Source organism: Pyricularia grisea (assembly GCF_004355905.1).
Source record: "Pyricularia grisea strain NI907 chromosome Unknown Pyricularia_grisea_NI907_Scaffold_4, whole genome shotgun sequence".
Lineage (NCBI taxonomy): Eukaryota > Fungi > Ascomycota > Sordariomycetes > Magnaporthales > Pyriculariaceae > Pyricularia > Pyricularia grisea.
In genome coordinates this window covers 4,022,159-4,049,513 of record NW_022156718.1, presented here as the reverse complement: position 1 = coordinate 4,049,513, position 27,355 = coordinate 4,022,159, and the positions used below count along the sequence as shown (strand labels likewise).

The window sequence follows — 27,355 nt, the reverse complement described above, 5'->3', positions numbered from 1 at the left end:
GCAGCACCCATCAACACCCCTAAATTCTTCAATTTCGGATACAAGAGGACGGAAAGAAGCGCTTCTAGGCGGATTTTTGGTCCAACAGCCAGGAGGATTCTCAAGCGGGTGGCTCGGAAGGGGCGCGCACGCCGGCGCCGCAGAAAAGGAAGCTCGGAACAGAAACGAGGCCAACCGTCAGTCAGTGAGGGGAACAGAAACAAAAAGAATATTCCCAGAATGCTCAGAATTTGGGATCCCTAACAGGAGCTAGCTTTGTCTAAACAAGCTACAGGCTCTGAGATTAATTGGAAGCCCGCGACACCAAGGGCCTCGTTCCTGACGATAAATTGCGTCGAAAAGACGGGTGGTTATTGCTGCTGGAACATCTCTGGCCGGCGTTGCTGTGCGTGTGGGACGACGGTGGATTTTGAGCCCACGCGCCTCGCGTGTTCGGACCACTCTACACCCCCGTTCTCTGGCTCATCATTGCACCGAGAACACCGCGAATAGTCAGTCCCGAATTTTCTCGTGCGCTGCGGACCCCTCGGCACCCTCGCGCCCGTACGCCGAAGTTGGGTCCAAAATTGAATGCACAACTTTATACATTGCTTGCTCCAGACGGCAAGATGCAGACGGATCTTCGCCGTGGGAGCTGTGGGAACCAACAGTCGTCGCCCACCGCAGATGACAATCGGGCAGACGCTCAAAACAACAACAACAACAGCGGTGACGATGGTCAACCCCTCAGCGATTCCGACAATGACCTCGACGACCAGGTTGATTTGGTTCGGAACGGCAAGCGAAAGAGACCAATCTCAGTCTCGTAGGTTCTTTTTATTTTTTGTTTTCATTTTTTTACGTTTCCTTTTCAAAATCCTTTATTGGATTGCATGTTTGACTTTCTTTCAAACCCCTTCTTCACCTCAAATATTTGTCGTCTTGGCCTGTCCCCATCAAACTTTTATACTCCATCGTGGGTACTTTCTTTTACCACTCACTCACTGCCCACATCCACATACCCTCACTGTCTGAATGACAATTTCAACCATGGCAATTTCCCATCTTTAGTTGACAAGTTGAAAAATTTTGCAAGCTCATCACTAATAACTGGCTATGTAGGTGCGAATTGTGCAAACAGAGAAAAGTAAGTGGTGATTCCTTGGACCTTACTGCTCTCGTCTTGGAAGATATTTACTATTTCCATGCGCTTTGGTTGTGTTTTTGATGGCCAAATTCTCTTTATTTGTCTACATATGATCGAAACCATTGAATTTCATATTTACACTCACCACTGACATTCATCACTTTGTAGGTAAAATGTGATCGTGGACAACCATCATGCGGGTGGTGCAGCCGTAACGGCGCCACTTGCGAATACAAGGAACGAAAAAAGCCTGGTCTTCGGGCAGGATATGGGCGGGAACTAGAGCAAAGACTAGACAAGCTCGAGGCGATACTGCGATCGCATCAAGAGATACTCCAAACTTCAATGGAGGGTGGTAGCAGTCATCTCCCGCCAGGTCTTCATCATCCCAAAGCACCCTCCAGCGTTCGAGGTAGCATCCACAGCTTACCCAGTGACCATGGCACACCTAGGGACACGCAGCCCCCTCCATTCACCAGATCCGACAGTTCTATACGGACTCCTCAGGCGGAAACCGCTCTCTTCCTGCAAAAGCCATCCTCGTATCCCCCAGCACCATCTGCACAGCACCACTCACAGTCAATGGAATTTGGATTGCATCCACCAACACCAACCATGCGCGATGGTTTTCAATCTCAGATTGGCCCTCCGGCTGGTATATCCCCTACCAATTCCCATAGTCACCACATCCGTGGTACGAGTACAATGTCGAGCGCAGCATACGACTACTATAACCCAACAAGTACAGCTTCAACAACAAGCAGTCATCCTCATCATCAGTCGCCATCGACAATGACGCAGAATCAGGCACAGATAGCATCCGACCACGAGCTACCTCCATATGATCTATTGTACGCCCTCGTGGACCTCTATTTCAAGCATATCAACACATGGTGTCCAATATTACATCGGAAAATGACGCTTGCCGCCCTATTTGATTCTCCAGTCCCTGAGGAGACGGATAAGATACTCCTACATGCCATCGTGGCTACAACACTCAGGTACTCATCCGATGCCCGATTGACCGAAGAGAGCCGACGAAGATATCACGACGTCTCCAAGAAGAGGGTATTATTGTACGGCATGGAAAACTCGTCGGTCAAGGCCCTGCAAGCACTCGTCATACTTGCCTTGGACTTGTGTGGTGCCGGCAATGGACCTCCAGGCTGGAATATAATGGCGCTGATCACAAGATCAGTTGTGCAGCTGGGACTGTCAGTGGAAAGCAACTCTTTCTCGGTCTCGCCAAACTTTACATCCATCTACACTTTACGAGCCATGATACTGCCGGAGCCGAGAGACTTTATAGAGGAAGAGTCTAGGCGGAGGCTTTTCTGGATGGTGTACCTACTCGATCGGTACGCAACCATCTCGACGGCTTTTGACTTTGCGCTCGACGATAAAGAGATTGATCGGACACTTCCATGTCGCGACGATCTCTGGACTAAGAACCAGAAAGTCGAAACGAAAAGGTTTCGTACCAAGGGGACCAATCCACAACATGAAGAATCGACAAGTCACGACTACGAGATCAACAAGCCCGAGAATCTTGGTGCTTTTAGCTATTACATTGAGATTGTCACGATCCTGTCTCAAATCCATAAATTCCTCAAGCATCCTGTGGACATTTCAGCGCTCAGCGACGTCGAGGAATGGCAAATGCGATACAAGGAGTTGGATAATACCTTGACGAACTGGAAGTTCAACCTGCCCGGAGAGTACTGCAGCATGGCTAAGCTGTTTCAGCCCGGAAGCGCAAAAACGCTCAACTGCGGCTGGGTCATGTTGCATGCCACCTATCACACGGCAACAATCCGGCTACACTCGTCTGCGGCATACCCAACCACAAGATCGCCGATTTTCACCCCGTCATACTCGGCATCGCAGCGTTGCCACTCTGCCGTGGAGAATATAGCAGCGCTGGGCGAGTTTGTGCTGACCAACAACCTCCTGCCCAAGCTGGGTCCGCCATTCGCCTTTACACTGTGGGTTGCCGCACGGGTTTTGCTGGTCCACGGCTCCACGGTCGAACACAAAGTCAGCACGCAGATTGGTTTCTTTGTCGACGCCCTCAAGGAGATGGGCAGGTACTGGCCGGTGGCGAGACGATACTGCGAGCTGCTGCAGAGAGTGTTGGACGAGTACCACGACAGTGCGAGGCACGGGGACGTGGGCTTCACGCCGAGTAGCGTCAAGATCCTGGCCGATATGCGCCGGACGGCGTTCGATCTCGACTTTTTGATCAGCAGACAGCCCCATCCACAAGTAGCAGCAGCTGGTGGAGGTGGAGGTGGTGGCACTGCTGCGATTGTGGCCCCCGTAGGGGCAGCGTCGACAGCTCAAGGCTTTGGCAGCAGATACCCCAGCATCACGCCCGCGCGGACGCCGCAGCCCAACGAGCTAGAGTACCTTGATGTGTTTGACTTTTTCAACTATCCAAGGCTGCCGCCCGGTGCGCCGGGAGATGGCAATTTGAATGGAAACGGAAACGGGAACGGTAACGGTAATGGTGAGGGTGATGGCGGTGAAGGTGTGGACGGCGCGGCCGTCGTGCCGAGCAACGAGTTCAACATTACGGATTTCATAATGGACGTCAACCGGGACTGGCTGTTCAAGCAGGAAGGGACTGGGAACTTTGTCAGTTGAGATATCTACGGCCGGCAGTCGATTGCTAACTGGTTTTGTTTGGGCTTTCATAGCATATGGCGTGCGGTATTTCTGTGTCTGATCTGTGTAATATGGATACCTTTGGTCACAATTTGCGCTGGATTTTCGTAAAAGCTGCTGTAAGCACTATACCCTGCCCTCTACTGAACGAGCAACGTTTGAATCCAATCTGTTTCATCCTCTATGCCCTGACTTTGATGTCCCCTCCTACTCATCAGAGGTGGGGTGCCTGGCCTGTTTTCCTCTTTTACCCTTCCATTAGTGACAACTCCTGAAAAAGTTGGCCATCAACAATGGTATACCGTTTTCGCAACTGCGCCCCTCTGAATACAGCGTTATCATGGAGGATTTTTCTCAACTCGTCGTCGCAATCATCCGGAATGGGGCACAGCATGGCATTCTTTGGCCGCTCAGACCGATTCAAATAGGCACCCATCTGAGAGGCCGGCACGCTCACCACAGCACCTGCCGTCATTCCCGCATGAGGACAATCCTCCAAAGGGTACGGATTCTGAACAAGGCGCCTGGGGATGGGCATATCGCCGAGGGCGGACTCGACGAACCCAGCCAGGTTTCCAGATATGCAGGCTTCGTGGAGCTCCAGCCCGTCCACCCCGCGCTCGAACAAGGTGCGGTATGTGTCCTTGAGCCGCATCCGTTCGTGCACGCTCTCGCACTTGTAAAAGCCGTAGTCTACCGTCACGGCACGGTGAGGTTGTGGGTCGTTTACACGGGTGAAGCGCTTCAGGTGCCATACGCTGTGCGTGTACGGGGTGGCCATCAGGACCTCAAAGGCTCTCATGCCGGAGATGCGCTCATGCAGCCCGTGTTTTTGGAAGAGCGCCACCATGCTGCAGTCGGCCACTGCGCGCCAGAACTCGTCAAACGTACATGCCTCCACAAGCGCCGCGTATGCCTGGTAGAGGCGCAGCTCCGCGCTGGAATCCGTCGCTGCGCAGAACCCGAGGTCGATCCAGTTGTCCTCGTCGGCGGCCGGTTGGAACCCATTGAGGATTTGGGTATAGAAAACGACCGCGTTTCGCTTCTCGGCCGGCTCGAGGTCGATCAGCGGAACCTTCCTGTCCTCGGGGCCTAGCAGCTTCTCTTGAGCGGCGTCTAGCATTGACTGGATGCCCGGCCCGTCGCCGTTGGCGCGGAAGCCTTCCTTGCTTTCCAACCACTTTGCAAAGTTGATCATCTTGGCGTCGTTGGTTTGTCTACATCGACGGATTAGCATCTCTTTGAGCTTATCCAGCCGGACTGCTTCGCGTAGCTCCTCTTCCTCCACTCCCAAGTCAACGATGAGCGTGCGGTAGATCTCGAACAGAAATAGCCTGTCCGGTGCGCGGCCAAGGCACATGAAGCCAAACTCTTTGCTGGCGTCTTGGTCCAGCTCGAGGTAGTCGTCGGCATGGCAGCAGCGCATCAAGTCATCTGTTGCGTCGAGTGGTCTTCCCAGGCTGCACGCGTACTTGTGCCTGATCCAGTCGGAGTTACGGCAGTCGACGCTGCAGTAAAGAGCGTTTCCACATTTAGTGCAGGCATTTCCCGGCTTGCACGCTTCCTTGCAGAGTGTACATAGTGGTGCTGGTGGGGCTTCAGGCTCATTACTGCCTAGTCTCTCCAGCTTGTCTTCATCAGCCGTCCCCGACGGGTGGCCTCTAGGCTCATCATCATCGGCACTGAAGGCGTTCGAGCTTAGCTCAGTTTATCTTGGAACTAATGTGGACTGCGGGGTGGAATATTGCTATACATACCTGCTCTCGTCACCTCGCTGGTGGTGTATTCGAGACCACCAATCTGCTTCCCTGGAGAGCGATCTGGGGTCACTGACATAACTATTGAACAGCGTTCTATAAGGTCCCGGTCTGGGCTTAGCCGGGGCTGCCATCACCGATTCTTTCTCCATGTCCCTAGCCGGCAGGTCTTCCTTGGCCGCTTCTCCCACGACGACGCGTCTCAGCTGTCGAACCGCTTCATCCAGACTTTGCTCAGCCCTACTCTCGATCCACATAGGGGAAGGTAACGTCCATTGAGAGTAGATCTTTCCATGGTTTCCGCGGGCGGTGAATCGTCCCACCTCCTTGATCATATGGCCGCACAAGAGGCACGTCTTCTTGCTCACCCCCAGGTACGGGAAGACTTGCAGGTCGCGGCCCAGTCCATCAGTGGGGCCCAGGAGGTATGTCATCAAGGTCATCTCGGCGTGGACGTACTTTGGCATCTGGGCCTGGGCATGCAAGCGCTGCCTCTGAGTCTGCTTGAGCCGAAGCTCGCCGCCGGGCCACTGCCGGATTTCAACGTGGCGGGGTGCTGTGCTCTCCAATAGGACGATCTTGACGCTGCGGAAGCCGGTCTGCAGCTGCGCGAGGCTTAGAAAAGCCCCGGCGCCTTGCATCGGCCGACGAATGAACCCCAGCTCTTGGACGATCATCTGGAGCTTCCTTTCCGTCAGGCAGGCCTTCAACCTTGAGTAGAAGTCGGTGCTATGTGATATATCGTCATGCACCATCGACACAAAGTCCCAAACGGGCAAGCGGCCAGATACGACGTCCACACAATTCTTGGTGAAAAAGTTCATCCCCGTCTTCCCAGCCTCGATTCGTACGAGTTCCCTGGCGTGGTGAAAAATGCGAGCCTTGTAGTAGTCGACCAGGGCCTTTTGGAGCTCGGGGATCGGATGGGTTTTGAACACGTCTGTATTTTTTTACATTGCAGCAAGATAAATAAGTGGTTAGTCTATCAAGCCTAGGGTTTGCTTTTCAGTCTGCTAACTGAAAAGGAAAGGCGACGCAAACCGTCAGAAGACACCCGTTCGAGGAGGTGTGCTAGAGATTCCAGCATATCGATATCACTTTTCGACCACGTCTTTTTCGGCGACCAGTTCCGAGACGCTACGATGATGACGTGCTCATCATCATACACCATCCCGGTGCTCGTGATCAGTTTGGGGTCCTTCTTGCAGCATAGAAGCTCGGCGAGTCGATCGAGAAAATCCCTTGTCCGTCCGTCATCCTCATCCAGTGACAGCTGGGCGAGGCAGTTGGTTCCGTCGGCGTCACCATCGTCGTGTTCGTCAAATTCATCGCCGAGTAATTCCGAGTCTGTCGTGTCCTGAAGCGGCTCCCGCTGCGGTTGGTTTATCTGACACCACGCTGCCAGGGTGGTGATCTCGGATTCGAGAGAGGGATCGAAGCGCCACTCGATGATTTTAGGCGAGGAGGGTGGTGCGCGCTGAAGGGGAATTACGTGAACTCGTGTCATTTTTTTTTGCCTCAATCTTCTGGGCAAGACAGGTAAAGGATGCGGCAGCTCGCCCGGACAACGAGATGTGAGCTCCTCGTTCGAAGCAACCATGCTGAGCGACCCCAACAGCCCCCTCACATGTACCTGAGGCTGACACCCTTCAACCCCGCCGTACGACTTGAAGTGCCAATGTTGGTTGTCCTATCACCGCCGATACTTGATTACCCCTCTATTCTGCCTGACTGGGTTGTTTTGGGATAAATTACCTAAGTTTAGGGGACTTTGTGGTCTGATAACAATCAGCATCAGTACCCAGGCCATCCCGCGACCCGGCCTTGACATGCACCGAGTAACGTGTAGTCAAACTTCCCTTCGATAATGGATACATAAGATTACCCGTAGCATGGGTATTGCCCTCGCAAAAAGAAATCATAAGAGGTCCATACTATTAGTTTGGCCGCGTTCGGGCGTCCATTCAGCTTCAGATTCTCAATTGGCTTTAAACGACTATCTGAAAACCCTTTACTGTATAAAGCTCGATTGGCTCTGTGGTTTATACTTGCTTGATCATGACTTGACAGTATTGCTTCTGTCTCTGTGTCCTTCATTGCCTCTCTGGCAAAGCACAAGTCAGAGCAAATCAAAGAGTCCAGATAGCCAATTTCTTACTAATGTCAAGTGATATCGCACAACAAGCTAATCATTGCCTATGGCCATTTGATGATTCAACAGCGCTAGCCATCCAATTCAAATTATGTTTGTTTGAATAATCAAACCTGATGTTGTGTCATTAGAATAACCTAGATTTGATTTTCTAATCATCCGACTTTGCTCATTGACGCTAGCTAACGTTGCGTACCCCCTGTTCGGCACCCCCCCTGTTCGGCACCCTGAAAATCTAACAACGAAATGCCTACTTTTATAAGCTGATTTAAATATAAAATTATCAACGGACAAAAATACAATCGTTTTCACGCTTCTCCGGTTCATTAACCTCTTCTTCATCAGCTAAAGGTTCCAAATTTTCTATATCCTTTTCCTGCAATCCAATAATGTTCTGTTTGTTAACCAAAAGCTCGTTTGGATCCGGAACCACCCTCCTCCTTTTAACCGGCCGTATTGCCTCCAGTTGTGCTTCCAATAAGCTGATTTTTTGCTGGGCGCTAGCCAAAAGGGTATCTTTAGCTTCGAAGCTTTTTTGGACTTTTGCAAATAAAAGACGTGAAGTAGCGTTGGTTTTGTTGGATTGGGAAAGTTTTTGCAGTTGAAATCGGACATCTCGGGTCGTTTTAGGGGTTTTCCAAATAAGTAAAGACGGGTCGTTAATTTTTTGGGCTGGGCTTTCCGGTGTTTTATCCCTTTGCAAACCGTTGTTTTTATCTTTTATAACGTTGGCATTGCTATTTTCTAACAAAAAAGGGCTTAAAAGTGGTTTAACCAAGTTTACCGGCCATAACCCCGTTGTACGCCAACCAGATTGAATGGTTTTTGCTATAAATGCTTTTAATCTGGCTTTTCGATAACAAAGTAGGAAATTTCGTTTTCCAATAATTGTTGAACAGCAAAATTGGCTAACAAATCCAAGTTGACGTCGATAAGCTTCTTTTAACGGCCCAAAAACCGATAGATCCAATGGTTGGAGAACGTGTGACGAATGAGGGGGTAAATATAGGAGTTGAATATTGTTTTGCAAGCAAAGAAGCATAAATTCGTCCGTTATATGTGATCCATGGCCATCCAAAACTAATAACCGCTTTTCAGGGGTTAAAGGTTGGGTATACGGAATAAACACTTTTTTTAACCATTCGATAGCCGTTTCGTTATTTGTCCACCCGTTTTCGGTTGCGTGAAATTTCCAATTATCGAAAAGGCTTAAATCCGTCGGAAACCATTGTTGTTGTACGTTTTTTCCCTTAAATATAACAAGGGGAGGGAGGGCAACGCCCGTAGCCGATATACATTCGATTATAGTCGTCCAACCCCGCGTTCCGGGCTCTTTCCGTTGCAACGGCCGGATCCCGTTAAACCCTAATACCAGGCCGTTAGATCCTTTACCTTCCATTATACCGGTTTCGTCCATATTCCAACGGTTTTCCGGTTTAATAGCGTTAATAACCGGGTTCGTAATATAAAGCCACCAAGATTTAATTACCTCCGTAGTAGCGCCATTAACCCGGGCGTTATCTATTCGACGGGACCTTTGGGTCTTAAGGATTGGATAACGAGCCAAAAAACGAGTTATCCAACGTTTTCCAAGGCCTTTTGTCTCTCCGGCGGCTTGAAGAATTCGTTCGGCAAAAAAGCGTAATTCTTGATGCGTTGGCGGAAGCCCTAAAGCTGTTTGGGTAAGTACCCAATCAGCCAAATGCTTTTCCTGTTCCGTAGAAAGCCTTTGAAAAGGGCTTTGTGCTTTTTTATAAGCTTGAGAACCTTTAAGTCGACTTTGAAGTGTAGACCTAGGTATTCCCCATTTTCGGGAGGTTTTTGCAATTGGATTGCCATTATTGACGTCGTTAATTGCAGATATAAGCTGTTTTTCAGTATATTGCTTCATTGGAAAATGGAGAATCAAGATTAGAAAAAAGTAAATCCAAAAGTGAAAGATTCATCGAGATATTTATAATAGAAGTTGGAGGATAAAAATAAAAGTGTTGTTATTTTTGGGTGCCGAACAGGGGGGGTGCCGAACAGGGGGTACGCAACGTTAAAAGAACTCTAGTGTGAGTAGTCACCTTATAAACCAGTAACCAGTGTACCAATGTCAGCATGTCCAATATTCAAACACACATTGAAAGAGAAAGTATAGAAAAATTATATACCCCACGATAATATCATAATACACAATTCCCGAAATCCCAAACCCCAATTTCTTGGTAGGGACTTGTGGTAAACAACCGGTTCTGTAATACGCATAGTCAAGCGGAGCGGAGCATACTAGGTCCAATAAAGAGTGTCTCATGAATACACAGTGGCAAAGAAACAATAATTATAGTAGTTTCGTCTCCTAAACTTTACATTAACATGACGAGAAGAATTCATTATCATAACAACAAAGGAAAAAGAATATACAGAAACAATAAAAACGCTGGAATCGCATACACAAAACACCCAACATAATCTCTGCTCCCCCAGGCTTTCAGAAATACCACCACAACCATAGCATTAGCATCCGCATCATACAAATATATACAAGCAAAAGCAAAGTCCCATTTTCACTTTCGACTCCCATTCATCAACTTGTTCAAAACGACACCCCCGAGCGCCGCCCCAGCCTTCTGCCTGACGGGGTGATCCCTCATGCCATTGTCGACGACCCTGTTGATGGCAGCCGCACCCAGCGCCGCCGTCACCACCCGCCTCCCTTTGCTCCCGACCCAGCTTCCCGGGTCGTTGCGGATCTTGAGCGCCTCCACCCCGCCCGCCGTCAACGCCGCCGACGCCGCCAGGTGGCTCAGGGACTTGCCCCCACCCCGTTCGCTGCTGCTGCTCCTGCTCCTGCTCCTGCTGCGGCTCCCCCTCCTCCTGGTCCTGCTCTTGTTGGTGCGCATGTCACCGCCCGTGCTGTGTCTCCAGTGCGCGGGACGCTGCGCGTGTCTACCCCTATCTCTGTCCCTATCCCTATCCCGCCCACGATCCCCGTCCCTGTGCCGGTGGTGCTCTTCGCGCCGGCGCGGCTGGTCGTGAGACCTGTGCCGGCGCCGGTCGTATCGGTCCGCGTCCCGGTGGTGGCGGTCAGAGTCCCTGTGCCGCTCCGAACGATCCCTCTGCCGCTTTCGCTCCACGCTGTCGTCGCGCCGATGGTGGGTGCTGCGGGCCCGGGAGACGTCATGGCCTCGACGGCGGCTGCTGCCACTGCTGCCACTGCTGCTGCTGCTGGTTGTGCTGTACTTGGGAGGGAGGTAGTCGTACGAGCGCGGCGTGTCGTCAAAGTGAACGCTGCGGTCCCGCGTGCGGCGCCTGTCGTCTCTGGCGTGGTGCCGCGGGTCGTAGTAGTAGTAGCTGTCGTCGTCGTGGCCGTCGTCGGATTCGTCGTCTTCGTAGTACCGGCGGCGCCGGCCGCCGTAGCTGCTGTGACGCCTCGAGTCGCTCATTTCTTTCTTTTTTTTTCTATTTTCTTTTTTCGTCGGCTTGAATAGCTTGTATTATCCTAGCCGTTTACTCAAAATGGCTGGATTATGTTGCTTGGTTGACTCTTTGCGATGGGATAGCCGCTGCCCATAAAGCCGGGAACAACAAGGTAACGATGATGCAGTTTCTTAAAGCACTCTCTTTTTTTCCCTAGAGTTTTCCTTGCAACAAAAGTCTAAATTTATTTGTATTTCAGGACCCAGAAGGTGCTATTTTCAAGCTCCCCCCCTTTTTCAAGCGTGGAGTTTCCCACATTCCCACACTGGAGTATGTTATTTTTTTTTCTTTTACGCATCCCTTGGGAGCAAACCCTCTTAGCTTTTACAGCATCTGTCCGGAAATCGTGCCACAGCATTGATAGCGGTAGGGTGGCAAACGTCATAGCTAGATTTTCGGAATTCTACCAAGGTTAAGGGAGGAAGCATAGTCCAGAGAACTTGGTTTTTTTGGACCCTCCCCGTTCCCCCCCATCTGACGTAGTCCCCTCCCGGGTGGATCGGCACGGTCTCGGCGGGCCCCCGGCCAAGAGTTTAATTCGGGCTCCCGGTTCCCCACCATCATGTGTGTGCATCTTCATATTTCCGCGGGTGTTGTGACGCAAGCTGTGTTGGATTTTGTGCCAGTAGACTACTACAGTCCTAATTCCACTGTTTTTAGTTGAATGGGAGGGATCATTGTTCTTTTGATAAAATATTGCGCGAACCTGGCAAATAGTCGCCGTGGTCAAGACCACCACTAGAAAAACGTGCTGTGTTCAACAAGAGATATAGGCAAACTTAAAATTCCCTTAGCTTCAATAGGAGCAGGTTCTGTACTATAGACAACCACCTAGGGGTAGGCAATATAATCTGAAGATGCAATATCCGTGATAAAATGTCTGCGAGCTTGCGAACTGGGTTCCGTAAACCCTGCAAGAACAAATATAAAACCTTCGAAAAATCTTGCACTGCTCAACATGATCCAGTGAAAGCATCGCAAAACCAAGAGAACTAACAATACTCCAGCGTACAAATAAAACCTCCAGTCGGGTCTTTAATCCGAGTCAGAACCCTCGTCGCCGATCCCCAACAACGTCTTGTCCAAATCGTCCAGACCGTCCTCTTCAGCTTCACCCTCGGCTTCTACCCCATCCATCGCATCACCATCACCATCACCATCCCCGTCACCATCACCCTCACCATCACTGCCACTGGCCATGCCGAGAAGCAGCTTGTCAACATCCTCCAACTCCTCTGCATCCTCTCCAGTGTCTCTGAGCTTGGACTGTCGTGCTGGCCCTGAGCCATTAACGGCTGGCTTTTTGCTGCGCCTATTTGCACCGGCCGGGCTGGCAGTAACCCTTCTCTTTGCAGCACCATTGGCGAGGCTGCTTCCGCCCCGGGCCCCACCCCTCCGCCGCCGAATCTGCGCTCGCGGCGTTAACGCTGAGTTGTGATCGATTTGGAAGCTTTCATCTTCATCACCCATGATCGAGTCTTCGGCGCCCGCCATCATCGTGGCATCGCCATCATCCTCGGTCTCGTTAGGGTCTTGACCGTTTGTCGTCGCTTCAGGCGGCGGCGCCAACCGTTTCCTCTTGATAGTTGGGACATGGGTAAGGGTAACTGTGCTGTCTTCTGCGCCTGAAAGGCCCCACCTCTCGAGCCGCCTGGCAGCCCGCCGGAAAGCAGCTGCGTACGAAGCTGCTTCCTCGCCAAAGTCGTCCTCCTCATGCACAAGCGGACACAGGCCCCCAAACCCGCGTGCCCTATAAGGGGTTTTCTTTCCTCCTATCACGGCGCAATGCAACGCCGGGTCCGGGTGACTGACACCAGCGGCTGCTATTCTTTGGTGCTCCATGAACGTCTCCTCGCCTTCACTGTCCTCGACCGGATCCGGCATCGCAGGGTGGTCTGTGTCGGGCCCAGCTCGCAGTCTGCAGACAGCGCGAAAGATGGCCCCATCTAATCGCCGCGTCTTACGGGCGTAGTGGTGCTGCTTACGCACCCCACGATCCAGGATGTGATTGACGCGAGCCGATCGATTGTGCTCAACGGCGATCTGATGGGCTGTGGGAGGCCGAGGCTTGCGACCCGTTCCGCCGACCTCTTTGGGTTCGGGCGGAGCAGGCGATGATGCCCCCTCGAATATCTGGTACTTGAGCGCTGCGCCTGGCCTCTTGGCTGCAGCAGATCCAACCGGACCCGCGAGCTGCCGTGGCGTTGCTCTGGGAGGGGGAGTGGACCGTGTACTATCCATATCCGACTCGTGCCGCGAGGGTCGCATTCTGGGGAGCACGCCGGGGCTACCAGCGGCCAGAATCTCCTCTGGCCCATTAGGCATGAAGACCCTCGGCCGTGCGCCGCGCTTGCTCTGAGTGTCAGTCACGAAAGCCTTGTCAGCATCGATAATTTTGGCACGCATTCGCTTCTTCTCCTCGCCGAACTCGCGCTCCTCGGGCGTATCGACGTTCTCCGGTGGGTCGCCGGGCTTGATAAGCTCGAGCCTCGGAACACCTTGGTTCGCAACGTCGAGACCGTAATCGACTCCGGCGCCGAATGGATTCTCCTCACAGCCCTCCTCGGTGAAATCCGACTCCAAGTAGAACCACATCATCCACAAGAAGGCACGGGCACGCGAAGCGGATGTGAACTGTGGCTTCATGACGAGATCTTGGAATTCTTGGTCCGGAGGAAAGTGCATTTCGGCGATTTTGGGCGCGTTTGCTGTAATGACAAACAAGAGGTTCACCGGGTTTGTCCGGGGAACGTCAAGGCTTTTGACGCGGTCCAAAGAGTTGGGTTCGGCCCTATCTTCGGCTCCTCCCTTAAGGATGGACTTCAGCCTAGGTGCATCTTGCAATTGCTTGTACGTATTACTGTCTTGGTGTGCTTGGAGAGATGGAATCGAATGGTATGTGCGCAGCTGAGCTCGCATTTCAGGAAAGACTGTACAAAACATAAGAGATTAGTTACTTGAACAGCTAGGGGATATGTTGAAGCCCAGGAGGCGGATTCACCATCACTCACAGTTCAAAGTCGTGTTCATCCTGCCAATGTTCACAAGTAAGCATACCATAGCCATGCCTTTTGCGGCCTCGCGGTCACTAAGTAGCTTGTCGCGCAGGACTTTGCTGGTCTTGCTGCTCCTGGACATGGTGTCGATGTAGAGATCCGCGAAACACTGCGGACCCAGGCGGTCCTTTTCGTAGCTGTTGGTAAAGACCTTGTGCTCATCGTCAAACACTGCCTTGAGGAAGTCATATTGAATATCCTCGCGCCACAGCGGCTCGCCATCGTTCTTTTTCAAATGGCGAATCTTGCCAGCTTGAGATGCACCATGTGTCGAATCGACCTTTCCAGAGCCACGACCTTTGCGCTTTTCGGCGGGTTGAGGCGTCGAGTCTGCCATTCTCGTGTCTTCGTCCTCTGTTGCGTGCGCGAAGGACTTGTTGTTGTCACCGTGTCCAGGCGAGCTTGGAGGCTCGGCGTCGTTGTCGGACATGGCGGCAGGAGAACTAGGAGAGGCCATGATAGAAAGGAGGGGTGCAAGAGCGAAAAAGTGATTAAACCTTGATTGGCAGTAAATCAGGACAAACGGACGAAGGTTAGGGGCTAGATGGGACGGATGGTGCGACGGCGAATGACGACAAGCACCGGGCCCAGAAGCTGCAAGCCAACACTCAAATCCGTGAGCACGACGATACGTGTGTCATCTCGAAATGTACAAATCACAAGCGGGCAAATAAATTATTGTTTGAGGCTTGTCGATCAAAATGACTGAAGGATTGATGACAGTTGTTATGTTTTTTTGGCGTTGATGGAAGAATTGTGCACGACAGAGATTTGATTGTTGATTTTGGTTGCAAAGCGAAAGCAAAGCTCGTTGTGATCAGGTACGAAAACTTTACCCGGTATGCCAGGTTGGTTGGTGGTCGTGCGAGGACGCGACGGCCTGTAGGAGCGGCAGCACTACCCCATCGCGTTGAATTGAATGAAACAATTTCTGGGCGTCAGTCAACGACGCTACTACATTACGAGCCTTGCGATAGGAAAGTTCCCGGGACCGGAACAGCAGGAACAAGCTACGATCAGCTGACGTAACATGACATTGGCCAATAGGAGGTCTGTGTTGCGACAAATCATGCTTTCTCTTGCAGGGGTGAGCGTCTGACTCGATTTGCCTGCATTGTACCCAAATTTTCTAGGAGCGAACGCGCCGGCGGCATGCATCGTCACTTGCTAGGTCAGTGAAGCGTGGACTCGTTTCATTCACCAGTCAAAAGTGCCCTTTCCTCCCATAATCATCTTCATTCACCATCGCATCAAGAGAGGGAATGCGCACGCTCGCAATGACTTCTTGGCATCTGTTTTATAGATGATTTGATTTACGCGAACAGTCATCTGCTTACAGTCGCACATGAACCAAACCGGGATCTTCCACTAGAGCCTGTCGCCTCTGGGGGCAGCTTCAAGGAAACTTTTCTGCTCCCTAGTTCTTTAGCGCTGTGGCATTGCGAGTCACAAGTTTGGAGATGGGGTGCCGAAGGCTGGCAACCATAGTGCTGGCCTACGGCAAGTAAACATGGTGACTGCCACTGTCATTTCCGGCATTCGCGTGCTTTCACGGATCACTCACGCCCTCGCTGTACTCGAACACGTCTTTTCATCAAGCCCAGGCTTGCACGCCTGCAACTTTTAACATCTACTTGGAGTGCCCCGAGCTTGGCTTGAATGTTGCGCTTCTGCTCTGTACCTCGCGTGCAATCGAGATTATCTCTAGTAGCAGGATGTATGTCAGGTCGGATTCGCAGCTACGGCAGTGGCATGGAAATCCCCAAGGGTTCGCTGAATCAAGGCTGTGGCACATCTTTCCTCGTAGAGACTTCTTCCTCTGTCGGACGGTAAAAATTATATTGCTGGATTTTTTCATGGTATTTGAGTCCCGCAAGGCAAACACTCCGCGCAAAGAACTCATAATAGCGTATACGGTCTGTAGCCAGGTCTGTGTGGCGGCATGCTCGTCCCCTCCACAGGTGCGGCATCCCTCAACATGCCACCGGTGGCAAGGTCATCGTCCATGATAGATGCGAAAGGGGGCAAAACCCTCCAGCGGTCGCACTGACTCTGTGAATTCCTCAGCGGAGCGCCATGAGGAGATCGATGTGGCGTTTCTTGCGAACACCAAAAGGCAAGAGGCCACAGCGACATCTGCTGAATAGAGTAGGAAACTTGACCGTGTATGTACGTAGGTACCTAATTATGATCGATGACCAGACTCCAGGTAGGCACACTGTATGGACGAATGTCGCATCTGTTTTGTCTCTGTTCCTGTTCCTTGTTAATTGCAAGACAAGCGCGCAGCCAGGTTAAATTAGTAGGTTTCCCAAATCGGTGCCAATTGCAGGCGGTAACCGTCAAAGGAGTATTCAAGAAGGCCGATCAAAGAGTCGTCGGTGCTACACAACTTGCCCAAAAAAGACACAAGATAAGGTACATGTTGATGGCTAGCCCTCTGCTGATGAACCTATGGGTGGCCTGATGTTTTTGGGAACGTCGCGGGCGGCTGAGCTAGAAATGCCCCACCGCTGGCTGCGCCTGTAGTGCAAGCAATCTATCGCTATTGGGGCGGGGTTTCTAAATGGGGTTATCGTATCGATCCTCGAATACAAGAACGCAAGATAACGAAGAACAATTATCGTCATTTACAGTACATGATTTTCGCAGCTGTTCATATAACAGGTCTCAGACAGCGATTCCATAACATACACTCACCGCAAAACTCAGTAGCTATCATCATGGCAACTGCCGCCAAAATTCCCGTCATAGACCTGGCGTCCAAAGACGAGGCGCAGGTTGCAAAGGACCTGGTTGATGCGGCTGTTGAGCATGGCTTTGTGTATATCAAGAGCCAAGGTAACGACATCCCAGTGGATGCGATAGATGGTGCCTTTGAACTGGTGAGTTTTTCCCCCCCTACCCACAGGTGATCAGAACGCTGACTCTCTATCAGGCAAGGAAATTGTTTGCATCACCAATGGAGGAAAAGACATCCTGCCCCATCCAAACAGACAACCGTGGATACTCAGGCATGCATGTTGAAACGTTGGATCCTGCAAACCAAAGGGTTGGCGATTTCAAAGAGTATGTTTGTGTATTTGCCAGCTTTTTCCAGACAGCCCAAGACTTCAAGCTCCTTATAAGCAGTTTAAAAGCAGCTTTTATACAGGATCAAGGAAAGGATTTGATTTAACTCACCAGCACTTACTTACCTACATCTAACTTATAGAGCTTTTAACTTTGGCGAGTGCAAAGACGGCAAGCCTCAGCAACCACTCCCGCCATCCCTCATCCCGCACGCCGATCAGATCGGCGCCTTCTTTGACCACTGCTACCGGCTGTCTCTGAAACTCAACACGCTCCTCGGCATCGGTCTGGCCACCGACCCACCAAGCTTCTTCCACGACGCCCACCTCCGCGAACGCGGACCCTCGGGAACCACCCTGCGCATGCTGCACTACCCACCGCTCGGCGAATCCGCGGGCGCCACGGCCAATGACGTGCGGGCCGGCGCGCACTCGGACTACGGCAGCCTGACGCTGCTCTTCCGCCTACGCGGCCAGGCCGGGCTGGAGATCCTGACGTCCGAGGGACGCTGGGCGCCCGTGCCCGTCACGCCGCCCGGGACCGAGAATGACCCTTCCCCGCCGATCCTGGTCAACATTGGCGACCTCCTCAGCTACTGGACGGCGGGCCTGCTGCGGTCCACGGTGCACCGCGTCGTTTTCCCGGTCGCGGGCGGGACCGAGGGTGAGACGGCTGTCGATCCGAGGTACAGCATGGCATTCTTCTGCCACCCGGTCGGCAGCGCAGCACTGGAGCCGGTGCCGAGCGAGAGGGTGCGGGCCGAAGGGCTGAAGGCTGCAGCTAGAGAGGGGAATCCGCATGCGCTGAAGAAGGATGAGATCCTGACCGCCAACGAGCATCTGCAGATGAGGTTGCGGGCGAGCTATGCCGGTCTGTATGTTGATGAGGGTAAGGAATGATGCTATTGATCCGGTTGACGATATACGTCTTAGAAGGCTGTCGGTGTGTTGGCGATGTATTGTTATTTGCAAGCAGCAAACCTTGCATACTATACTACCTACGCGTCTCCTCCGTGGCGCCGTGCTGCGACCTGGTGAGCAATGACAACTTTCAAATCACTTCCTAGATCTCTTAGTTACTGCCTGCTATCACTCACGAGCATGAGAGAGAGCTAAAAACCGGTTATCTCCACGACCACGATTCAATGACTAGGGAGCTATTCCGAAAGGGCACTAAACCGGTTACATAGTCAATCCGGAGGTGTGGGCGAAATCCCGTTTCCCGTTTGTTGACAATCTCGGCCGAGATTGGTCGGGTTTAATTTAGGACGAGGTACTTGGTACTTAGTACTAGGGTTGTTGGGGTTGTTGGGGCATTTTGGTCTTTAGGTAGGTACCTACTTTTAAGTGGTGCGTCACACTTGGAAAATTCCGAGCCAAGCTTTCCCAATCATGGTTCAAAGGTTGAAAGAACCGACCGAACTAGACCTTATACATACCTAGCTAATGAGAAGCAAGCATAGCCCTAGAAGCCGTGCACCGGATGAGGTACGATGCTTAAGTCCTAAGGCCAGCTGAACCCGATTCCAGGGTCCAGTTTCCAGGAAAATGTTTAATATGCAAACATGAATCGTAAGCGTTTGACAGACGTTAACAGAATCTACACGTGCAGCGCATCGGCTTAGTCTTGTGCAGTATTGCACCATGAGTACCTCTTATCTAGCTTGCTAGGTAAGGTAGGCACTGTAGCAAGTGTAGGTACCTAAGGTAGGTAGGTAGGTACCTTAGGCACCAGGATACTCGAATCCACGCTTGTGACGCATGCTGTTTGATAAATCGCCTAGACTAGTATATGGTTCAATTCAACGTACTGTACTTCCTAGTATTATCCCGCTACGGTTTATCATCGGCACTTGCGATTTAAGCTGATTGGGCTACTCGATGCCAAGAGTTACTAAGATGATCCGCAAGTCTAGAGTTGTACTACCGCATACAACACATCAACTGCGGCTGCTGTTCCCCATAGAATGTATTCGTCATTAGGTATGTTTTGGACTTTTGATTTTAGGTTGTACCGCAGAAAAGAAAAGCAACTCATCAAATACTTACCACTTATTAACTGCACCTACGGACGGATAGCCGGACATAATGCACCGAGGCGGTAGGCAATCTCCATGATACCTTGGCCATTCCAATAGATACAGCAATTACCGGTCATTTTGGTTGAGTCACTAAAATACAAGGCTTTGGAGACCAAAAGACACAAAAAATGCAGGCGCCCCATCGAATTTGTCATCTCGGTCTTTGCGAAGCGCGAACGCACAACCTGAAAGAGGCAAGAGGCAAGGGAAGGAATGATGGAGATGACCCGCTCGATGTTATTGCTTGATTGCCTCTCACTACCTAATGCGACCATGTATGTTCCTTCCTTACCACCTTTGCTCCACATGCCCCGGCCGCCATTCGCGAATGCAGTGCAGTGCAGCCCTTCCTTCCATTCTTTGTCGCATTTATCTTAATTTGTCACACATTTTCTGTTTCCCCAGTTTCTTGGCGCTAGATTCACCCATGGAAGATTGCAAATCCAAAACCCCATAATGACTCTTCGTTTGCTTACGCACCCGGAGGGATGCAAACGCGTTGTAGAGACAAAAGCCCATAACCAGCTTTCTTTCAGACATACATACATACGATGCATACCTAATTGATTAATCAAGCGGTGAATGAATGAATGACTAACTTCTTCGCCGAGACACCTTGCTGACGACCACCCGTCAGCTCATGGGTTTCCTTGTCACAACACGCAAGTCATCCATCAATCTTAACGCATCGTGAAAGAGGACCCAAAAGGTACGGGAATATTTCACGCCCGACCCGACCCGACCCGTTTTGATAACCCTTGTTATGTCCGGCCCCTCTTGCCCCTTTCAACGCTACTGGTACAGTGTATGGTTGGTGCCTTGTTAAAATGTGATACGGCATACAACAGTACTGTACTACGTTCTATTCAGTGCTCGCACCCCTGATAATAAAAGTATCCACTAAAGTATCGGGCTTAACGTGGGTGGTAGCTGATTCTCTCTAAACTCCGGTTAGGCTTTTAGTTTGCACTTAAGGGTGCCTTTCCTTCTCCACTCGTCATAGAACTAATCTTCTTGTCTCTCACGCTGGACGCACCATAGGCAAGCCAAAAGAAAAACAATGGCAGGTCCACCACCAACAACACAAGGACCAGGATCTAGGAGCACTACCTCCAATGATCCTGATACTAGGCATCAGACACAAGATGATCCGGAGCAGGTAGTTTCGGATGCCACAATGAGCCGGGAAGCCGACCTCATTCGGCCTTCGGCGCCAAGCCCAGCCCCCGAACCCAGCGCCGACCTAGATGACGCTACTTCATCCGACGAGGAAAAACATCGCCGCCAATCTTCAACAGAATCCATTTCACTACCGGCAACGGGAACAAGAAGCGGCTTAAGTCGCACAAAAAGTACTGCCACTGACGTATCTGCCACCTACTCGACGCACCTGCGCATGCTCGAGCAAGAATGGACCTCCCGGCCATGGTACCGCAAGCTTAATCCATTGCGCTGGGGTGGCATACCCCCGCTACCGGAAGAGCGTGCCCCGTGTCCAGAGGTCGACGCCGGCTTCCTGAGCAAGCTGTTTTTCTCATGGCAGGGGCCTCTTATGACGACGGGCTACCGCCGGAGCCTGCAGCTGACTGACATCTGGGCCGTGAACCCAAACCGCGCCGTGGAGCCCATGTCGGATCGCGTGCGGGCCTCTTTCAAGAAGCGCGTGGCCGCCGGCCAGAGGTTCCCGCTCGCTCTCGCTATCCACGAGGCGTTCTTCCGCGAATTCTGGCTGGGTGGCATTTGCTCGTTGATATCGACCCTGATGCAGGTCTTATCGCCCTTCTTGCTGCGCTTTCTGATCCAGTTCGCAACGGACGCTTATAACGCCGCTAACCAAGGGACACCGGCTCCACCAGTAGGCAGGGGAGCTGGGCTGATCGTCGGAGTGGTCCTGATGCAGATCGCACAGAGCTTGTCTATGAACCACTTCATATACCACGGCATGATATGTGGAGGGCAGTCCAGAGCTAGCCTGATTCAGCTGGTGTACGAGAAGAGTATGGTTCTGTCTGGCAGGGCCAAGGCTGGCGGGAGCAAAGAACAAAACGAGACAATGGACAACAATGAAAAGAAGGATAAGCAAAAGAAGGGAGGCAAGGGCGGCGTCAATCCAGAGGGCCAGGGTACAGGCTGGGCGAATGGCCGGATAGTTAACCTGATGAGCGTGGACACATACCGCGTCGACCAGGCGTTTGGTCTATTCCACATCGTCTGGACGGCCCCACTCGCGTGCGTGATCACGTTGATCGTACTGGTCATCAATATCACATACTCCGCCCTTGCTGGCTTCGCGCTCTTGATTATTGGCGTCCCGATCCTGACGCGGGCCATCAAGTCTTTATTCATACGGCGCAAGGGCATCAACCGCATCACGGATCAGCGTGTCTCACTCACCCAAGAGATTTTGCAGTCTGTGAGGTTCGTCAAGTACTTCGGCTGGGAGAGCAGCTTTATTGCACGGCTTCACGAGATCCGCACTCGCGAGATTTCGGCCATTCAGATGCTTTTGTCCATTCGCAACGCAATCTTGGCCATCAGTCTTTCGCTGCCAGTTTTTGCGTCCATGCTGTCTTTTATCACGTACTCGCTCTCGGGTCACAACCTGAATCCCGCCCAGATCTTTTCTAGTCTGGCACTCTTCAACGGTCTGCGAATGCCACTTAACCTGCTCCCGCTTGTGATTGGGCAGGTTACAGATGGTTGGTCCTCGCTTAAGCGGATAGAGGAATTTCTGCTGGCCGAGGAGCAGAACGAGGACGTGGTGAGGAGGATGGACGGCGAGAATGCTATCGAGATGCACGGAGCCTCATTCACATGGGAGAAGACTCCTGCGCGGGAGAAGGACGGCGAAAAAGACCAGAAGTCTACTGTTGCAGGGGGCAAGGAGAAGCCTGGACCGGAGAATGGCGACGGGACGACCGACAGCCCGCCGACAGAAACTGAGCGGGAGCCGTTCCACCTAGAGGAGCTCAACCTTGCCATTGGACGTAATGAGCTCATCGCTGTCATCGGAACTGTGGGCAGTGGCAAGTCATCCCTGCTGGCCGCGCTGGCAGGAGACATGCGCAAAACGGCCGGAGAGGTAATTTTGGGGGCCTCGAGAGCCTTTTGTCCCCAGTACTCATGGATTCAAAACACGACGGTGCGGGACAATATTCTGTTTGGCAAGGAGATGGACGAATCCTGGTATAGGGAGGTCATTAAAGCGTACGTTGTACACCCCAGAATCCAGACACCTTTTTTGCCAAAAAGGGGAAGATTATTGCTTGCTAACGGAGATTTTAACTGTAGATGTGCTCTTGAACCTGACTTGGACATGCTCCCAAACGGCGATCTGACCGAGATTGGCGAACGCGGCATCACCATTTCAGGAGGACAAAAACAACGGTTGAACATTGCGCGCGCAATCTATTTCGATGCCGAAATGGTTCTCATGGACGATCCACTGAGTGCAGTCGACGCTCATGTTGGGCGCCACATTTTCGATAACGCAATCCTAGGTTTACTAGGTGACAAGTGCCGGATTCTGGCGACACACCAACTCTGGGTCCTCAACCGCTGTGACCGCATAGTATGGATGGAGGCTGGCAAGATCCAAGCCGTTGGCACCTTTGATGATCTTGTACACAACCACGAAGGTTTCAAGCAGCTCATGGAAACCCATGCGCTCGAGGAGAAGAAGGACGGAAAGAAGGCCGACGACGAAAGCGCTGGGGATGGTGAAGACACCAAGGACGCAAAGGAGAAGCAGTCTGGTGACAACATCAAGCTTAAGAAGGGCAAGTCCCTGATGCAAACCGAAGAGCAGGCCGTGGCTAGCGTGCCGTGGTCAGTCTACAGCGATTACATCCGGTCTTCGGGCAGCATTCTAAATGCGCCCCTCACTATAATCCTGCTCATCGTAGCTCAAGGTGCCAATATTGTCACGGCATTGTGGCTTTCGTACTGGACGTCGGACCGCTTCTCGCTGTCAACGCCGGTTTATATTGGCATCTACGCAGGACTGGCCATTGCTCAGGTGGTGCTGCTATTCGGATTCATGGTTGCCCTTTCAGTGTTGGGAACGAGGGCTTCGAGAAGCATGTTGCACCAGGCAGTGACGAGAGTGCTGCGCGCGCCCATGTCCTTCTTTGACACGACGCCCCTGGGCCGCATCACGAACCGATTTTCCCGCGATGTCGACGTCATGGACAACAACTTGGCCGACGCCATGCGCATGTACTTTTTCTCCGTGTCGGGGATATTGTCCACTTTTGCACTCATCATTGCCTTCTTCCACTACTTTGCCGCCGCGCTCGTGCCTCTGTTTTTCGTCTTTATGGCCTCCACGGCGTACTACCGTGCTTCAGCTCGCGAGGTCAAGCGTTTCGAGTCGACTCTCCGGTCCAATGTTTTTGCTAAATTCGGCGAGGGTCTCAGCGGCGTGGCTTGCATTCGAGCCTACGGACTGCAAGACCGCTTTGCTGCTGACCTTAGAGTCGCCATCGACGACATGAACTCGGCATACTACCTGACCTTTTCGAACCAAAGGTGGCTGTCGATCCGGCTCGACGCCATCGGCAATGCGCTCGTCCTGACGACGGGTGTGCTGGTGGTCACTAACCGCTTCGATGTGTCGCCGTCTATCGGCGGGCTCGTGCTTAGTTATATCCTCGCCATTGTTCAGATGATCCAGTTCACCGTCCGGCAGCTGGCGGAGGTGGAGAACGGCATGAACGCCGTCGAGCGGCTGCGGTACTACGGCCGCGAGCTAGAGTCGGAGGCGCCGCTCAAGACCATCGAAGTAGCGCCCTCGTGGCCCCAAAAGGGCGAGATAGTCTTTGACAAGGTCGAGATGCGGTACAGGTCCGGCCTCCCGCTGGTCCTGCGAGGTCTGGACATGAAAGTTCGCGGCGGCGAGAGGATTGGTATCGTTGGCAGGACGGGTGCCGGCAAGAGCAGCATCATGAGCGCCCTGTTCCGACTCGTCGAGCTGTCCGGGGGCAGGATCACCATTGACGGCCTGGACATTGCCACGGTCGGGCTGGGTGACCTCCGGTCCAGGCTGGCCATCATTCCGCAGGACCCCACCCTGTTCAAGGGCACGGTGCGCAGCAACCTGGACCCGTTCGGCGAACACACGGACCTCGAGCTCTGGGGTGCGTTGAGGCAGGCGGATCTGGTCGGTCCCGAGACGGGCAGCGGCGCCGCAACGCCCACAGCCATCCAGGAGAAGGAGTCAGGCGGCGGCGGCGGTGGTGGTGGTGGTGGCGGACGCATCCAGCTCGACTCGGTGGTGGAGGAAGACGGACTCAACTTCTCGCTCGGGCAGCGACAGCTGATGGCGTTGGCGCGAGCGCTGGTCAGGGGCTCGCAGATCATCATCTGCGACGAGGCGACGTCGAGCGTCGACATGGAGACGGACGCCAAGATCCAGGCCACGATGGCGGTCGGGTTCCGGGGCAAGACGCTGCTGTGCATTGCGCATCGTCTGCGGACCATTATCGGCTACGACCGCATCTGTGTTATGGATCAGGGCCGAATCGCCGAGCTGGGCGAGCCGGCAGAGCTATTCAAGATGGAGGGCGGCATCTTCAGGGGCATGTGTGAACGAAGCGGCATAACGGAGAGGGACATATTGGCTGCGAGGGATGGGCTAGGCGTTACTGGTGGTGCTGATGAATGATGATGACGATGAAGTAAATATAATCTTATTGTTGTATAAATATATCAAGTAATACCCAACAGAATTGAAAGAAGTTGGCGGTGACAGGGACAGGTGCAATAAGCCGTCTTTCGCGAGTCTTGTCTTGCCCCTTGAATCATGTTTTTATCTGATGTGAACAAGGGATGAGATGATTTGTTTTTATTATAAAAAGCGTGGCCAAAAAGGAGAACCGCAAGGGGGAAATAACAACGGTGTGAGATACGGATCTCTTATAGAAGCGAACCCTAGCTTACGTGTATCAGGGTCGCGTCATTCCGATGATAAAGTCGTAATAAGGTAGTCTGTCAGCAAGTCACCTTATACCTCCCATCAAAACACGGGTTCGAAAAGTCACAAATCACAGTCAGGCAGAGAGAGCTGGGGGTTGCTGCGAGCCCGAGATGTTAGCGTCTTGGCGAGTCGCTCAGACAAGCAATACATGTCACGATGGGCTGAGGGCTAGACAACGGACGACGGATGACGGATGCATTACCACAACTCCCAATAGATGCAATAAGACCTCTTCATTACTGTGTTTTTTTAAAAAAAAAAAGTCCTAACCTCGTCCCGGCATCCTCATTATTTGAAAAGAGAGAAGAAAAAAAACCAACCGCCGTACGCTACAATAGATACCCTACGCAAATTTAATGCAGGAATGATCATCCAAGGCAAGTTTTGTTTTGTGTGAAGACGAAAAAAGACGAAAATTCCAGACCCTTTTTTTTTTGGCACACCCACTACGTCGCCCTGGGCCCCTCCAAAACAAAGGGCCCTTTACTGCAGCCACCCGGCAGCACCCGAGCTCCTCCGTCCCTTCTCGTACAGATATTTGCTGTTGAGGCCGACCGACGTCCGCTTCCCCGACGGGCTAGGAGTGGCAGTTCCCGCGGCCGTCGACTGCCCAAACAAGCTCGAGCCGCTCGACGCTCCGGGGCTCAGCAGCGCGGCCGAGGAGATGCCGCCGCTGCCGCCGCCGCCAAAGGACGACCTTCTACCGTGCATCTTTTGGAAGAGCGGGCTGCCGGCGCCGACGGGGGAAAACGGGGAGCCGTTTAACCTCTTGTTGTTGGCGGCTGCTGCGGATGGGCTGCCGGACAGCGGAGAGCCGCTGATGCTCTTGCTGCTGCCGACGGAGCCCGAGAGCGAGGGCGTGCGCGTGTAGCGTGGAGGGGTGCTGAAGACGGAGCCGGGTGTGGCGGGCGCGGATGAGGGCGGCAGGCCGAGGAGCTTGCGCTGCGTCGTCGTCAGGGGTATGTCGGATAGGTCGTCCTTCTTGCGGAAGACTGGGAGCAGGGCGATGACGATGTTGATGAGCGGGATGACCTGCAGGCCCAGGTTGGCCCACCATATCAGGGATCTTGTGGACTCGGGAAAGCTGGAACGGGAATTGAGGTGATTAGTGAATGCTCCCATTTCCGTCGGCCACGGCATTCGACAATCATGCCGCGCGTGAAGCCTTATTAAAAAAAAAAAAAAAAAAGCTGTAAGTAACAGGGGCCAGGGACACCAACCTCCGCTCATACTTCTGCACCGTCGCGTTCGAATTGAAGATGTGGACAATAACCAGCGCCGCGACGTTGTAGGCGATTATGCGGGCGTTCTTGTCGGTAAAGGTTGTGCGCTTCTGGCGCTTGGTGATCTCGGCCAGGCGCGGATGGGTCCAGTTGCCAGGACTGTCGACCGCCGGGCTCGGAGTCTGCTTCTTGGGGGTGCCGACCGGCGTGAGGCTGGAAAACCCTTTGGAGATGGTGGTGGATGACATGGTGTACCGGGATGCTCAGAGTTTCGACGATAAAAAAAAAACTGGTAGTGGTTGCCTGAGCTAAAAAAGATGGTCGGTCTGGCGAACTGGGGAATAATGGGACCGAAAGTTAGATCAACAGTAGAAAAAATACACGAAAGAAAGAGTATAATATGTTGGTACTGTTGATGCTGCTGTGGGTTAGTAAATCTCGAGGCTTCCCTCGGAGTTTTGCGCTCCTTCCTCCCCTAGGTCGTTGGCAATCTTTTGTCGCGTGGTGTTGTTTTTGTTTGGCGGGATTGAGATGATGGAGTTTTGGGCCGAAAAGTCAACAATGGCAACGGGGACCCCTGCAGGCATTCATTCAAGCACAGACCAGCTACCTAGGTACGGTAACTAAACCAGAGTTGACCCGAATGTCCCGTAGGTACAACTGGAAGTACTTTGAACCAGTCTGCATGAGGATACAGTCGTGAGTGACAAAACTAGTGAAGCCTATATACCTAGGTAGTCTCGATTGATTTCTTCAACGCGGGCCGTTTGCTTCTTCTAAGCT

General features: G+C 52.4%; 7 protein-coding genes across 7 annotated transcripts; 3 read left to right on the top strand and 4 right to left on the bottom strand.

Annotated features, from left to right (window-relative positions):
• On the top strand, positions 1–3,772 carry PgNI_07901 (uncharacterized protein; the record flags this gene model as incomplete). The annotated part of the gene is made up of 3 exons (XM_031127905.1): positions 1–805; positions 1,102–1,126; positions 1,295–3,772. Exons 1-3 carry the CDS (start codon positions 609–611, stop codon positions 3,770–3,772), a joined length of 2,700 nt encoding a protein of 899 aa, XP_030981586.1. The 5' UTR covers positions 1–608.
• On the bottom strand, positions 2,389–7,147 carry PgNI_07900 (uncharacterized protein). Its single transcript, XM_031127904.1, has 3 exons — positions 6,592–7,147; positions 5,551–6,490; positions 2,389–5,475 (listed from the first exon to the last, which is right to left on the bottom strand). The coding sequence occupies exons 1-3, from the start codon at positions 7,055–7,057 to the stop codon at positions 4,041–4,043; spliced, it is 2,841 nt and encodes a 946-aa protein (XP_030981587.1). The 5' UTR covers positions 7,058–7,147; the 3' UTR covers positions 2,389–4,040.
• A 3,104-nt stretch (positions 7,148–10,251) lies between these two features.
• On the bottom strand, positions 10,252–11,130 carry PgNI_07899 (uncharacterized protein; the record flags this gene model as incomplete). The annotated part of the gene is made up of 1 exon (XM_031127903.1): positions 10,252–11,130. One exon carries the CDS (start codon positions 11,128–11,130, stop codon positions 10,252–10,254), a length of 879 nt encoding a protein of 292 aa, XP_030981452.1.
• Positions 11,131–11,951: 821 nt separating this feature from the next.
• Positions 11,952–15,140, bottom strand: PgNI_07898 (uncharacterized protein). Its single transcript, XM_031127902.1, has 2 exons — positions 14,176–15,140; positions 11,952–14,094 (listed from the first exon to the last, which is right to left on the bottom strand). The coding sequence occupies exons 1-2, from the start codon at positions 14,675–14,677 to the stop codon at positions 12,200–12,202; spliced, it is 2,397 nt and encodes a 798-aa protein (XP_030981453.1). The 5' UTR covers positions 14,678–15,140; the 3' UTR covers positions 11,952–12,199.
• A 1,719-nt stretch (positions 15,141–16,859) lies between these two features.
• On the top strand, positions 16,860–18,296 carry PgNI_07897 (uncharacterized protein; the record flags this gene model as incomplete). The annotated part of the gene is made up of 3 exons (XM_031127901.1): positions 16,860–17,105; positions 17,159–17,289; positions 17,435–18,296. 3 exons carry the CDS (start codon positions 16,860–16,862, stop codon positions 18,189–18,191), a joined length of 1,134 nt encoding a protein of 377 aa, XP_030981450.1. The 3' UTR covers positions 18,192–18,296.
• Positions 18,297–20,025: 1,729 nt separating this feature from the next.
• On the top strand, positions 20,026–25,037 carry PgNI_07896 (uncharacterized protein; the record flags this gene model as incomplete). The annotated part of the gene is made up of 3 exons (XM_031127900.1): positions 20,026–20,081; positions 20,328–22,579; positions 22,664–25,037. Exons 2-3 carry the CDS (start codon positions 20,433–20,435, stop codon positions 25,035–25,037), a joined length of 4,521 nt encoding a protein of 1,506 aa, XP_030981451.1. The 5' UTR covers positions 20,026–20,081; positions 20,328–20,432.
• A 535-nt stretch (positions 25,038–25,572) lies between these two features.
• On the bottom strand, positions 25,573–27,206 carry PgNI_07895 (uncharacterized protein). The gene is made up of 2 exons (XM_031127899.1): positions 26,570–27,206; positions 25,573–26,433 (listed from the first exon to the last, which is right to left on the bottom strand). Exons 1-2 carry the CDS (start codon positions 26,818–26,820, stop codon positions 25,833–25,835), a joined length of 852 nt encoding a protein of 283 aa, XP_030981448.1. The 5' UTR covers positions 26,821–27,206; the 3' UTR covers positions 25,573–25,832.
• Between the last annotated feature and the right edge of the window lie 149 nt (positions 27,207–27,355).